At 47.0% G+C, this 15,229-nt stretch overlaps 1 protein-coding gene across 2 annotated transcripts; it reads right to left on the bottom strand.

Annotated features, from left to right (window-relative positions):
- On the bottom strand, positions 1-2,332 carry ANKRD33 (ankyrin repeat domain 33; the record flags this gene model as incomplete). Of its 2 annotated transcripts, XM_082665101.1 has the most annotated exons (4): positions 1-152; positions 347-742; positions 1,875-2,015; positions 2,203-2,323. In XM_082665101.1, 4 exons carry the CDS (start codon positions 2,321-2,323, stop codon positions 1-3), a joined length of 810 nt encoding a protein of 269 aa, XP_082521227.1. The 2 variants fall into 2 exon arrangements, with proteins under 2 accessions (XP_082521227.1, XP_082521226.1); XM_082665100.1 differs by having other exon boundaries at positions 21-742; positions 2,203-2,332.
- Positions 2,333-15,229: the final 12,897 nt, after the last annotated feature.

Raw genomic sequence — 15,229 nt, 5'->3', positions numbered from 1 at the left:
TTACCTAGTCCCAGCCCGGCCTATCCCTTCGTCCCCTGGCTCTGTGCCAGCCTGGCCTCCTCCTGCCTCCTCCTCTCCATCCTGAGCTCCTGGTATCTCCAGACAGGAAGGGACAGCCTTCGATTCCCTGCAGGCCTGGGCTCTGGCTTCCACTGAACGCCAGATGAGGGTGCCTTGGAGAGGAGGATCTTAGGGGCTTGGGGCCTGGGGCTGGTACTATCTCTGGGCTGGAGCCACTGATAGCACATGCTCAGTACACCCTGAGGGCTCTGGTAGGGGATGAAGACCCGGGGGCCAGGGACTTCCTGGGGGAGTTGGGGTACTGGGGGAGGGGGCGGGGCAGTGCCTAGCAGCTCTGGCACAGACTTGCTTCGAGTGCCCAGTGCAGGTGGGTGGTCAGGGCACAGGGTGTGGCAGGCAGTGGTGAGGAAAGGACTCGCCAGGCTGGTCGTGACGGTCACAAGGTGGTCCAGGACACCCCCCTCCTGAGGAGACTGCGCGAAGGGGAGGCTCAAGGTGGCCTGAAGTCGTTCTAGGAAAGACGGGGCGGCCTGAGCCTGGGCCTGTGCCACAAGCCCGGGCAAGGCTGGCCACTCAGGCTGGTAATGATGGCTGAGCTGCTCCACTTGGGGCCGCCGCAGCAGCTGCTGGATCCTTTGCACCGTGTCGAAGCTGTCGGTCAGAAACGCCCACTCCAGGGCTGTCTTGCCCCTGACAGGATCCACTGCAGTCAGGTCGGCACCTGGGGACAGGGACGGGGTGACATGGGGTAGGACAGGGATTGGTGACTTGCAGAAGGGCAGATTCTTTAGCAGCAGGACTGATTGGGGTTACATGCAAAGCCACAGAGTCCCGTCCTGTTGCAGCTGGAAGCTGGGGCCCCTCTGTGGCTACAGCCCAGAGACAGTACCAGTCCCAGATCCCAACTTCCGGTTTAGGACTGATAGAGAAATTGGAGTCCAGCGAGGGGAAAAGACTTCACAGAGACCTACTGTGTGTGTGTCGGGGGGGGGGGGTATCTCCAAAGCTGGAGAAGAAGAGACCTCCTGAGCCAAGGCACTGACCAGAGGGCTGGTGTGACGTTTGCCCAGGACGAGTGGGGAGCGAGCTGTACCCTCTGGAGCAGGTGGAGCGGGGATTCTCATGGTTCCCACTCCTGGTTCTTCTCTGCACCACCACACACCCCTAATCCTGGGCGCGAGGGGAGTGGCAGTCACTCTGAGACAAAGGAGGGGGTGTAGAGCTTCCTCCCTTCTCACCCCAAACCCAGTGTGACGGGATGGGAAAGGGAAAAGCTGGAGGCTGGGGTCCCCCAGAGTGAACAACAGAGGGCAGCCCCACCTCAGGGAGTAATGAGGGCCCGAGACTCCACAGACAGTGTGGACTTCACCCCAGAACAACTCTACACGGCCACACGTCTCAACTACCCATCACTGCATTCCTGGAACCCTGGCTCGTCAGAGCTGGAGATCAGCCCAGAGAAAGCCATCACTCTCATCTTACACTGGTGAGGCCCAGAGAGGGAAGCTGTTTGCCCACGGTCACTCAGCTGGGGGCAGAGCCGGGATGAGAACTTAGGAGTCTGGTTCCAGTTACCAGCCTTCTTTGTATTAGGTTCTCCAGCTGGTCTAGGTTACCCTCCCAAGCTTTCTTTTCTGGGACCGCCATTCGCAATGCAAATAGAGCTATCAATAGCTGGACTTTGTTGCTTGTGAGAAGCCCCAGCACACTCCCCTCCTCCAGGAAGTCAGCCTGGATTGATCTTCCATCTCCACCTCTCTCCTCATTGCAACTATGACAGCTGATTTAGTGTCTGGTGGGGAGGCGTGGGGGAGGGACTGGAGACCACACATCCTGGTTCAGGCCCCATGCACCTGCCATGAGGAGGGCAGCCACACATTCAGAGCGGTCCCGCATGGCGGCCTTCATCAGCGCAGTTAGCCCCCGCTGGTCCCGGCGCTCCAGGTCAAGGCCAGCATAGTAGTTGATCAGGAGACTCACCAGAGGCACATGGCCTGCAGGGCACCAAGGGCAGAGCTTAGCTACCCAAGAAAGGGATGACAAAGCCCCAAACCCACCCTCCCCCCAACAAGGCAGCATCTGGGGTGGGAGAACGTCGGTGCAAAGAGTGTGGGACTGTGGCCGGGTCTGGGGTGGGGGGGTGATGGGGTTTGGTAAAGGGTGGGGTTAGCAGCCTCTCACCTGCTTGGGCAGCCAGCATGAGGGCTGTGTCTCCTTCTTTGTCCTGCTGGTTCACATCCAGGAAAGGACAGCGGCTGAGCAGGGCCACAACACTTTGGAAGCCGTGGTAGCATGCGACCATGAGGCCTGTCTGGGGGAGGGACAGCTCAGCCCCGGTGCTTTCCTCCATGAGCTCCTTGCGGGGGCCCTGTGCCTTCTACCCCACAACTGTCCCAGAGATGCTCCAGCCCCTGTGAAGACCCACTCTCACCCACTCCCTTCCTCCTGAGGACCCAGGCTGTGGCTGTTGACCCTGAGACTCTCTAAGGACGAGTGTGGCGTGGTGAGGACACAGAGCGCCCCCTGCTGGCCTGTGAAGCACCCAAGCTCACCCTCCCATTGCTGTCCACCTGGGTGGCCTCCTCTGGGGAGACCCCATCGTCCAGCATGGCTTGGAGCTGGGCAGTGTCATTGTGGAAACAGGCCCAGTACAGGGCGCCCAGCACGCAGCTTGGGGTAAAGGTCTCGTGGTCGGGGCAGGACAGGGTCTCAGCGACGTCCAGCCCTCCCTTCTGCAGTGTCAGTTCCTCCTCTTCCATCCTGGGGGCAAGAAGGTGAGTCTCCCCTCCTCACGCAGTTGGCATCTATAACACAGAATGAAGGGAACAGTCTCCCTGGATTCCGGGAGGGGTCCCAGCAGCTGGCCCTGGGGAGAGCTTTTGCCCGCTGGAGTCTCCCGTCGCATCCACCTTGGAGAGAGGACAAGCCCCTGGCAGGGAGGCCGAAGGGCAAGAGCCCTAAGAGGGCCGAAGTCGTTCACTGCAAGTGAGGGTCCTAGCGAGAGTCAAGGAAGAGAGGCGGTCTTCTCTTTCCCATGGGACCTTACCTGGGGTTTGGAGGGTCCCTAGGAGGCAGTCATTGCTGGGGCCCAGCCTGGAGCCCACAGCATCCCCCCAGACTCCTGGGAGCACACACACCGGGTCTCTGGAGTGTCTCGAGGTGGACTAACAGCCCCAGGAAGCAACGCAGGTAACAGATGGCGCGACTTAACAGAAAAAGCTGCCTCAGACACCTCGGGGCTGAGCCGGATCAAGCCGGGCTTGTTAGGGATCGGGGGGCGGGCGGGGACGCTGCTCTCCTCTCCAAGCCGACCAACACGCGCCCCAAGAGCCTGGCCGGGGTGGGCGGGGCCGGAGTCAGGGCGGCTCCTCCCCCGGGGAGGCGGCTCTGAGAGTAAGACCCGCCTCTCTGCCGACGCGCTCACCTTAGGCCTTCTGGGGAGACTAGCTGCCGTAGAACCAGACCCTTCGACCATGGAAGCGTTGCCAGGTTTCGGAACTCGGCCCCCAAAGCTGAAGTCCCTTCCTCCTTGGTGGAGCAGGGCTTGGTGAGGGGGTGGGGGTGGGGTGGGAGAGAGTGCAGGTGAAGACATCTCACTAAATAGGGACTGGGACGGAGGTGGGGTGCCAGGGGTCACCTGAATCTATTTTTTGAGGTTCTGGGAAAATTAAAGTATAAAGAATTGCTTAATTAGGGGTACAAAAATCAAGATATATTAAGTTTAATGGATTAATCTGGTGTGGTAAATTAAATATGAAATATTTAAATTGTGTTAATACTTAAATAAATCATTTAAATTAAACCATTTATTTACAATTATTTATTAAATTAATAAATTATTATTAAAGTAGTCTTTAAGTTAAATTACTATTAAATATCAAACTTAATGAATTGGGTTTGGACCTCAGGTGTAGAAAATGGAGCCAATCATATTGCTCTACTTATATCACTCCCACTATCAGACTGTACAAGATCTCTCTCTTGTTTTATTTTACTTCATTTGGTTTATCTCTTTCATCCCTGATCCCCACAGCCCATCCTCCTCCTTTCCTTTACCAATTGACACACATATCCTTGAAAATGTACACTTCATTGAAAAAGGTAGTGTTGATTTGTGTCCGTCTTAAGTAACACCTTAGATTGTGCTACAGAGCTCATCGTGTTTGTTCCTTTTACTCAGCGTTATGTTTTGGGGATCTGGCCTTGTTGTGTTCTGTGCAGTGCGCCAGTCATGAGTGCCTTTGGTTGTAAGTAACCAAAAGCTGACCTCAGTGGTGTTGGTGGCTGCCACATTCTGGCAGTTCAACATCCACCCAAAACTACAGAAGCTGGAAAGCTAAAATGACACCTCCCAGGTTCTTGTGAGCTAGGAATCTGTGATTTAGGTCCTGCTCTTGCGTGAGGCATAAGTCTGGAATAGAACTAAGTAGCATGGGACATCCGTTTTGCTGTCACAGGTCATGACAGATGCAGGAGGGTCCTGGTGAGCAGCTTCCTGATTCATCAGCTTCCTGTAGTAGTGACTGTTGTTTTCCCCATCATAGGCAGAGGTCACATGCCTCCCAAAGCTGGGAGTTGTTCCAGGACCTAGAGCCTGCTTCTCCATTTAAACTAGCCAGATTTATTTCTGTTGTCTGCAATTGAACCCTAACTGACACATGTGGCTTAAACAAATAGAGGTTTATTCTTCATACGGGATAAAAAGTTCAGGCATAAGAAGCTGTTGGTGTCGACTCTATGTTGTCAGGGCCTTCTCTAGGAGTCTCTTGACTTTTCCTCATGGTCACAAGATGACTGCTGTAACTGTAGCCATCACAGTAAAATGTGGTGAATGCACACTATGGACTCTATGCAGCAGTTAGAAGAAATCTACCAGGTTATGTGTCAGAAATCACTGATGAGATGATAGAATCCCTGTCCATAACCTCCCTTCTCTCTAGTCACCTTTTATTATAGTTTGGTGTGACCAGGTGACACAATTTTGGCCAATGAAATGCAAGCAGCAGTCTGATGGGTGAGGCTCCCGAAAACAATCTTTGCTCTCTTGATAAAATATGTGAGGTGTACCTTTTAACCTCTTTCTTTCTTCCCTCTTATTCCTGCTGAATAGAATTCCATAGTGTGAATACATCACATATTACTTATCTACTCTTCCAGTGATGAACACCCATGTTGCCTCCAACTTCATGCCATTGCAAGTAATGCTGCAGTGAGCATCCTTGTACCTATCTAGTTGTAGACCTGAAAGAGAGCATCTCTGAGACTGCTAGGTCCTAGGGAACATACATACTTATTGACCAGGTACTGTCGGATTGCTCCCTATTTTGCAGTGCACCCACCAACAGTGCATAAAAGTCTCCCAAATCATTACAAACCCTTGTACTTATTCGGCCTTCTAATGTTTGTCAATCTGATGGTACAGAATATAAGGGGATATTGCTATCTTACATTGGATTTTTCTTGTTATCAACAAGGTGAGCATCTCTCCACATACCTGATAGTCGTTCTTGTTTCCCCTCCTGTGAATCACCTGTTCATAGCCTGGGTCCAATGTTCTATTAGAATTTCCTGTCTTTTTCTTATTGAGTTTTCAGGAATTCCTTTTAATATTCTAGATAATACACCCATTGTCAGATGGGTTTTAAAGGTGGCAACTGTAGCATAAACCTTTCTGTTAGCTTTATCTGTGGTGAACTTCATCGAAAGAAATTCTGAATTTTGATGTGGTTAAATTCATAAAAAATCTCCTTATACTTTGTGCTTTTGGGCCTTGCTTAAGAAGAATTTCCCACTCCAAGATCACAAGGATCTTCATCTCTCATTACTCTTGCAGTTTTATTTTTAATATTTAGTTTTTAATCCATCTGGAATTTACTTTTTTTTTTTTTTTTTTTGGAATTTACTTTTATATATGGTGTGAGGAAGAGAGCTGTTATGAACTGAATTGTGTCCCCCTACAATTCATATGTGGAAGGCTTAACCCCCAACGTGGCTGTATTTGGAGACAGTGATACTATGGAGGTACTTAAGACTAAGTGAGTTCATAGGGGGCCCTAATCCAATAGGACTGCTGTCCTTTTAGAAAAGGGAGAGACACCAGAGCACGCTGTCTTTCTCTTTTTCTCTCCTCCCTTCCCCCACCCCTGTGTGAGCACAGTGGAAAGACCATGTGAGGATACAGTGAGAAGAGGCCATCGACAAGCCAAGGAGAGAGCTCTCACCAGAAACCAACCCTGCTGGCATCTTGGTCTTGGACTTTCAGCCTCCAGAACAGTGAGAAAATAGATTTCTATGGTTTAAGCTTCCCAGTCTGTGGTATTTTGTTATGGCAGCTCAAACAGACTAATACAAGATCCAGTCTTTTCTCCAACTAGTGAAATAACCCCATCTATTAAACAATTCTCTTTCCCCTGATTTGTAGCATCATCTTTATCATATATAAACTTCAAATGTTCTTTAATGTTTTATGTTGTGTTTGAGTTCTTATATCATTTTACTAGACTGTTCCAGTGCTGATGCAACACTGATTTTATTACTCCAGCTTTGTAGTATGTCTGACTACCTGATAGGGTGAGTTCTCCATATTTCATTTTCTTTTTCAAAATTGATTTTTATTCTTTCATATAAAATTGCAGGACTTCCCTGGTGGCGCAGTGGTCAAGAATCTGCCTGCCAACGCAGGGGACACGGGTTCAAGCCCTGGTCTGGGAAGATCCCACATGCCGTGGAGCAACTAAGCCCATGTGCCACAACTACCGAGCCCGCGAGCCACAACTACTGAGCCCGCGTGCCACAACTGCTGAAGCCTGCACGCCTAGAGCTGGTGCTCCGCAACAAGAGAAGCCACCGCAATGAGAAGCCTGTGCACCGCCACAAAGAATAGCCCCTGCTTGCCACAACTAGAGAAAGCCCACGCACAGCAACAAAGACCCAACACAGCCAAAAAAAAAAAAAATTGCAGATAAGTTTGTTGAATTCTTTAGAAAAGATTTGCTGGCATTTTGATAGGAATTGCATTGAATTTATAGATTAATTTGGAGAAAGTTGACTGCCTCACAATGTTAAATTTTCTCCTCCACAAACATGGTATAGATCCATTTTCCAGGTTTTCCTTTATGTTCTTCAGCAGTGTTAAATTTTCTCCAGCAAGGTCTTATACATTCATTGTTAGGTTGATTCCTAGATTCTTTATCGTTTTTCTTGCTATTGTAATTAAAGTCTCATATTTTTGTTTTTGTTTTGCTTATTGTTGACGTAGATTTAATTTTTTCTTTCTCTTTCTTAGACCTCATATATGCTGGATCAGATTAATCGCAATCCCCCGTTCTCATTATTGGTGCCTGTGTAGTCTGCTTTTATTTAGCTTATTAATTAGATAATTATTTTTAACAAGGCAATAAATACCCATAATACCACCTCCAAATGAAAGCTTGAACTTGACAATACACTACGTGATTTTCCCAATGTATCCCCTGCCTCTCCCCACCCGAGGCAGCTCTAATCCTGAATTTCATGCCCTTTGTTTTGTTCCTTTATATATTGTTTTATTGCATCTTTAGGTATTCCTTCAAAGCATATATATTATGTATATTACACATATATAATTCTAGTATTTTAGCTTAAAGGACGTAAATGCTGTACGTAGCCTTCTGCTGTCTACTTTTATCACTGAATAACATTGCTGAGGTTCGCTCATATTGTCGTGTGGTGCTACAGTCCGGTCATCTTTGTTGCTATGTGTATATTCACTCCATTGTGTGAATATACCACAGTTATCACGCTGCTTTATTGATGGATATTTGGGGGGTTTCCAAGTTTCTGCCACTATAAATTGTGCAGCTATGAACACTCTTCTTTTTTTTTTTTCTGATCCAGCATGGAGGTATGCAAGATCTTAGTTACCTGACTAGGGATCGCACCCGCGCCCCCCTGTAGTGGAAATGCGGAGTCTTAACCACTGGACCGCCAGGGAAGTCCCAAACACTCTTCTTTTTTTAATGAGAAATTTCCATTTTAATATAAAAGTGGTCCTGTGCCTGATAACTTCAGTTAGGGACTCACACAGAACAGACTGGGTACTAGCATTTAGTAAAATTCAGTTGAAGATTATAGTGCATTTTAAATATAAAAATAAGACTTTTCGTTTAAAAAGAGTACATAGCCCTGGATACATCCATAAAACAATGGAAAAGTATAAAGCAGGGCTACATCTAGTTATGGGTCCATAAGCCACAGGATTCTCAAACCTCACAGGATGTTTGATACTGAATTTTCTTAAACTTTTAAATAATGCAATTGATCTTCTCAGGCAAGATGCATTTGAAAGGAGGCCTGGTGAGTAATAACATGTGGAGGCTCTTCTGAAGTGACGGGATCCTCCTGGCTCTGGCGCAGAGGCCCATGGGAGTACCTGGCGGAGAGGACAAACCGGGCTGCTATTTGAGCAGGTGGGCACCCACCTCCATCCATGAGAGGTTTACATTTGCTGGCACACGAGGGTTCCAAACCACAGTTGGAATCTTCCTTTTTCAACTTGCATCTTCTAACAATTCTCTGTATGGTTAAAATGTCCAGATTCCCCCGCAGTGCATCTGGAGCAAGGCTGAGCCGAGGAATCCCCACACTTGGTCTCCCCTGGCCACTGTCTGTCCTTCGTGCTCCTCCCGGCTCCAGGATTCCAGGGTGCTCGCCTTCACCTGGAGGCAGCCCTGCTCCTGTGCAGCTGCCTCCAATCTCCTGCAGGCCATTTTCCAGTTCCTCGGAATCTGCAGCTCCTCTGGCCTCTGCCGTCGCCACCGGACCGGGGCCAGAGTGTCCACGCTGCCCCAGGCCTGAATCCGCCCAGCCTCTCATCAAACGCTCTTGCATGATTGTGTATGCAAGAGTATTCTAGGAGTGGAATTGCTGAGACAAAAATCATTTAATTATACAATTTTAGGAGATAATGCAAACTTGTTTTCCAAATTGTTTGTACCATTTATAACTGAACCCAGTAAATGTAAAAGACCCTGTGAGGCTTCTTCCACTCTTGTGTTGTCAGGCTTCTAATTTTTGCCAGTTAGAAGGATGTGAAGTGGTATCTCATTATGGTCTTGATTTGCATTTCCCTAATAACTAATATGGTTGCACATCTCTTCATGTGTCTGTGGACTGTATGTAATAGAATTCTCTCACTGGACGCAGGCTACCCAACTAGAGAGTACATTTTCTAGCCATCCTTGCATTGAGTATGACTATGTGATTAAGCTCTGGCCTAAATTGACTCTTTGTAAGTGCAGATGGTATGCTCAGTTTCTAGAAGTATCTTTAATGCGATGGGAGTGTGTTCTTCTCATCTTCACCATCTTGCCTTCTGGCTGCAGACGTTATAGCTGGCGCTAAAGCAATCATCTAGGACCATGAGGCAGAAGCCATATGTTAAAGATGAAGGAACTACAGAGAAGGCACCTGGTTTATTTGTCTATACCTGGGCCCAAATCACACTGTCCTAATTACTGAAGCTTTAAAAGGAATCACGGTGTCTGCCAAAGCAAGTATTCCCACTTTCTTTTTCTCCTTTAACAATGTCTTGACTACTCTTGGTCCTTTGAACTATTGGTATTTTGAATGTTTGTCAAATGTGACAGACAGAAGACGGCCACAAATCCTTTGACACTTCTCCTACTGGGAGGTGTTCTATTTACCTTTCCCTTGAACCTGGTTGGTCTTAGGGGCTCATGGCAGAAGTGATGCTGTGTGACATCTGAAGCTGGATCACCAGAAACCTTTCAGCTTCCCCCTTGGAAGTCACTCTCCAGACACTCTCTCAAGTTATTCCCTCTCAGGATGCAGCCACCATGCTATGAGAAGTCCAGCTTGTAGGTGCTATAGTTGACAGCCCCAGCTGAGTTTCCAGCCTCCAGCCGGCATCAACAGCATCATGGGAGTGAGCCACCTTAGGCATCCAGCCTAGTTGAGCCTTCAGGTGACTCCAGCTTTGCAATGAACACCTGTCTGCGACCCTATAAGAGACTCTTCTATTTAATCTGTAGATCAATTTAAAGAAAACTGATACCTCTGTAATATTGAATCTTCTAATCCTTAAACACGGTGTATCTTCTGTTTATTTAGATTTCTTTAATGTCTTCAATATTTTATAGTTTTCTCCCTAAAGGTCTGTGCTAGAGACTTATTGTGCCCACCCGTATTCAGTTCTTCTATCTCTTCCAGACATATGGAGGATTATACTTCCCCAGCTCTCTTGCAACTAAGCAACGTTGTGTGGTTAATTTGTCTAATAGGCTGTGAGTGGAATCGACAATGTCCCTTTTGAGCCTGTGCATTCACTTGCTAATGTAAGACCCTCCAGCAGCTTTTTTCCTGCCTTGGTGATGGCAGAGGATGCCTCGTGGCAAGATGGTGGAGGCACAGGATCAAAGCAACCTGAATTACCAAATTGCTACCTGGATAATCATCCAGACACATGGCAGATTTTGAGTGAATGAGAGTGAGAAATCAACTTCTTGTGTGTGTTAAAGTACTGATATGTGGTTGACTAATAGAACATTTTATATTGTCCATGTTTTGATAGATTTTTTTCCTACATACATTCTGATGGTAGGTAAATAGTATCCTTTTATTAATTTTATTAATATTTTCTAACTGCTTATTCCTATATTCTATATTTCTACATATTATTTTTACATTCTATTTTATATTTTATGTTTTATTCGGATAGAATATATTTTGCATATTAATTTTATATGCAACAAGCTTTCTAAACTTTCTTATTGATTTTAATAATTTATCTATAAATGCTTTTGGATTTTTGCACCTATATTCATGGATGAAATTGGCCTCTAATTCTCACTTTTTATCACCCTTGTCAGGTTTTGATATCATAAAATAATAAGTCATAAAATAGGCTCATATAGTAAGTTGAGAAATATTCTCTCATTCTCTCTTTTCTGGAAGAGTCTGTGAGGGGATCATGATTATTTGTTCCTTAATATTTGTTACTCTTCCCAGTGAAATCAACCAGGCTGTAGTTTTCTTTTTTCTTTTTTTTAATTTTTTTTGCGGTATGCGGGCCTCTCACTGTTGTGGCCTCTCCTGCTGCGGAGCATAGGCTCCGGACGCGCAGGCTCAGCGGCCATGGCTCATGGGCCCAGCCGCTCCGTGGCACGTGGGATCTTCCCGGACCGGGGCACGAACCCATGTCCCCTGCATCGGCAGGTGGACTCTCAACCACTGCACCACCAGGGAAGCCCTGGACTCCTAGCTTTTTACAGAAATCGTCTATGAAATTCCTCACCTTGATTCTGTCAGATATAAAGGCTATGGAAATTGAAGCTCAAGTTTGCCTAATTCAACAGCTCAAGCTAAAGTATATTCTTTGTTCTGTTTCCCTGAGTTTCTGCCTTCCCTTAGATTTTAACCTAATAAATTCTTGCTATCTGGCCAACTCTTCAATGCTTTTAAAATAATTTGTATTTTAACTTGCATTTTTACTGTTTTACTCCGAAAGATTAGTCCAGAGTCTAGCCAGTCATATTATTGGAAATAAAATTTCCTCTAATCATAATTAAAAATCAACCTAATAGGAAAATGGGCAAAAGACATGGTAATTAATTCATAGAAGAAATACAAATGGCCAAAATAAATATATGAAAAGATACTTCATCTCACAAGTAAGCAGGAAAAGGCAAATTAATGGGGACTTTCCTGGTGGCACAGTGGTTAAGAATCCGCCTGCCAATGCAGGGGACACGGGTTCGAGCCCTGGTCTGGGAAGATCCCACACGCCGCAGAGCAACTAAGCCTGTGCGCCACAACTACTGAGCCTGTGCTCTACAGCCCGTGAGCCACAACTTCTGGGCCCACGTGCCACAACTACTGAAGCTCGCACGCCTAGAACCCGTGCTCTGCAGCAAGAGAAGCCACCGCAATGAGAAGCCCACGCACGGCAACGAAGAGTAGCCCCCGCTCGCCACAACTAGAGAAAGCCCACGCGCAACAACGAAGACCCAACGCAGCCAAAAATAAATAAATATATTTAAAAAAAATAATGAAATATCAATATTACTCTGGACCATCAGCTTAACAAAAATTAAACACTAGTAATATTAAATGCTTACACTGTTGGAAGAATGTAAATTAGTATTTTTGGAAAGCATTTTGACAGTGTCTATCAAAATAACAAATGTACATACACATTAATCCAGAAATTCTGATTTTAGAAATCTTTCCCAAAACAGCACTTGCATATGTGAACAAAGATATACTGTGTATAACTTTGCAGTGTTATTTGTATTAGTAAAAAAATTTAGAAACCACTTAAATGTTCATCAGTAGAGGAAGGGCTTGGGAAAATATGCACGTGTAGATTTTGCCATCATTTAAAAAAAAAAAAAAGATAGGGGAATTCCCTGGCAGTCCAGTGGTTAGCGTTCCACACGTCCACTGCAGGGGGCACGGGTTCGATCCCTGGTCGGGGAACTAAGATCCCACATACCGTGCAGCATGGCCAAAAAAAAGGATAGATCCATATGGATTGCTCTGAAAATATCTCTGAGAAATGTTGTTAATTGAGAAGAAAAACTCAATGTAATATATATATCACGTGTGTGTGTGCACCCGGGCACAGTTGGCTGCTTACATATATGTAAGTAATGCATAGAAAGGCCTGAAACAGTAGTTCTCAACATTGGCTGCACAGTGTAATCACTTGAGGAGTTTTAAAAATAGTGATGCCTGGGGACTTCCCTGGTGGTCCAGTGGGTAAGACTCCACGCTCCCAATACAGGGGGCCTGGGTTCAATCCCTGGTCGGGGAACTAGGTCCCACATGCATGCCGCAACTAAGAGTTCGCATGCCACAACTAAAGATCCAAGTGCTGAAACTAAGACCGGGCACAGCCCAATAAATAAATAAATATTTTTGAAAAAATAGTGATGCCTGGGACGCACCCCAGAGATTCTGAGGTAATTGGTCTGGGGCACAACTTGAGCAAGGGGATTTTAAAAATCTCCTCATGTGATTCTAGTGTGCAGCCAAAGTTGAGGACTACTGTAAAGAATGAAGCTCATTAAAATGTTAGTAGTGGGGACTTCCCTGGTGACACAGTGGTTATGACTCAGTGCTCCCAATGCAGGGGGCCCTGGTTTGATCCCTAGTCAGGGAACTAAATCCCACGTGCATGCTGCAACTAAGAGTTTGCATGCCACAACTAAGGAGCCCTGGAGCGACAACTAAGGAGTCTGCGAGGCACAACTAGGGAGCCCACCTGCCACAACTAAGACCCGGTGCAACCAAATAAATATTTTTTAAAAATGTTGGCAGTGATTCACTTAAGGAGGGGGATAGGAATGAGATGAAAGGGGACCTTCATATTTTGCTTTTTAATGTTTGAATCTTCCACCAGGATAATTACTACTTGATAACAAAAGGGGAAAAGAAAAGAATCAGAAAGATTTCCCTAGTTCCTCCTCTTCCTCCACAACCTCTGCTGTACAGAGTTCATCATTGCTCAGTGCTATCTCAGAAATTCATTCATTCACTCAATAACTATTCATTGAAACCTACTTTGTGTCAGGCATATATTTTGGCTTTGGTGCTTTTCACACTAGTTATCATTAATCTCATACTTGGCTATTTCCCTCACCTTGGTCCCTCTGTCTCCTGCCTCTAGCACAGGGTCCGCCACTCAGGAAATGTGAATTTCCTGAGGCTCTCCTCCGGCCTGAAGAACCCCTCAGCACCATTCAGGAGTGACTGTACTAGAAGGATAGGAGCCTTTAACTTGTGCTGAGAGGCCCCAGGAACATCTAGCGAGGTAAAGGGGATTTCACATTTTGCTTTTCAAATTCTCTTCCCGCAAGCCTTGAGAAGCTCCTGCCAGTTCAGTACACACCACCCCCCAGCCTCTGCAAGGGTCCTGTTTCTGAAAGGCCACTCTCAGCCAGCAGGTGGCAGCCCTGTGCAGGGATTGGGGGAGCATCCCCACCCAACAGAGTGGAGGCTATAGCAGAGGGTTCTGGGGACAGGGGCAGGTGCAGGGTCTTGGCAGGACTAGTGCACAGGGGGAGGAGAGTGGTGGAGTTCGATTTGTGGCGCAAACCACGAAGGACAGGAGAATTATTTTTGTAGGTCATCATTCGTCAACTTCTCCAGGCACCCAGAAGTTTCATGAGCTTTCTTTTACATTCCATCTGCAGCGATGCCCATTTGGAGGTGCCCCGTCCAGGCCTCGGGAGACCTCTGTGTCCCTCCCCCACCCCTGCTCAGTTCCTCAGCCTGGGTCTTGACCCTTCCTGTGTATGTCTTTGCTGATAGAGATGATTGCGGCAGGGGGGGAGTGGAGGTTGCTGGTTAATGTGTCAAATAATGGATAACATCCTGGGTGATACAGGTAACTTTCTGTCAGGTACATTTCCTTCTGGAGGCTCCGTGTGGTGGCCTCAAGGATTAACCGTGAAGGAATTGTGCAGGCTATCCTCCTTTTGATCTCTGAGCTGCTGGGGTCTGACAGGAGTTTACCAGAATGCTCTTTTCTTGCCACTCCAGTTTCTCTTCAGCTTAGTTCTCGTCACTGCCTTCTGTCTGGCCATCTTTTCAGTTTTTGATCTTTCTCATCCTTCTGTCTGGGTCTTTCCATCTTTTGACCCCTCTAACTCTCTCTCTCAAGCCCTGATAATACACATTGTTTGGAGCACCGGCTGGATTCTCTCTCTATCTTGCTCTCTGACTGTCATGCCATATCTCCAGCCATCTAATCCTCCGGGCTGGGATTTGCAGGAGTCTTGACATGTGGAATTCAATCAGAAAAAAAGGGGGAGTTTGGGGGAGAGCACAGTGGCAAATCTTCAGATAAAGAGCTGAGAAAGCGCTTGGGTCCAGTTTGGAGCACAGACCAGTCACCCATCAGGAGCCAAGTGTCCTCTCATCTCATCCTCTTCCTTTCTTCCAGGATCTTTTTCCAGCATGAACCACCCTATTCCTATCCTACAGGTCTGGTGGCAGGTACAGCTGGGGCCAGAGGTCAGTAGGGAAATGGCCCAACCCAGCTTAAGGACTAGGAATGGTACCCAGCAGGGTAGGGCGGAGAATGGAGGAGATGGCCTCTGACCCCAGCTCTGGCCCCTTCTGGGGGTCCTGTGTGACCTGCCATAGGTCATGCCCCCTCCTCCCCAACCACGATCTACATCACAAAACCCACAGCTCGTAACTC

Source organism: Grampus griseus, assembly GCF_964374135.1.
Source record: "Grampus griseus genome assembly, chromosome: 11".
NCBI lineage: Eukaryota > Metazoa > Chordata > Mammalia > Artiodactyla > Delphinidae > Grampus > Grampus griseus.
The sequence above is the reverse complement of the archived record's forward strand: the minus strand, read 5'-3'. Positions and strand labels throughout refer to the sequence as shown.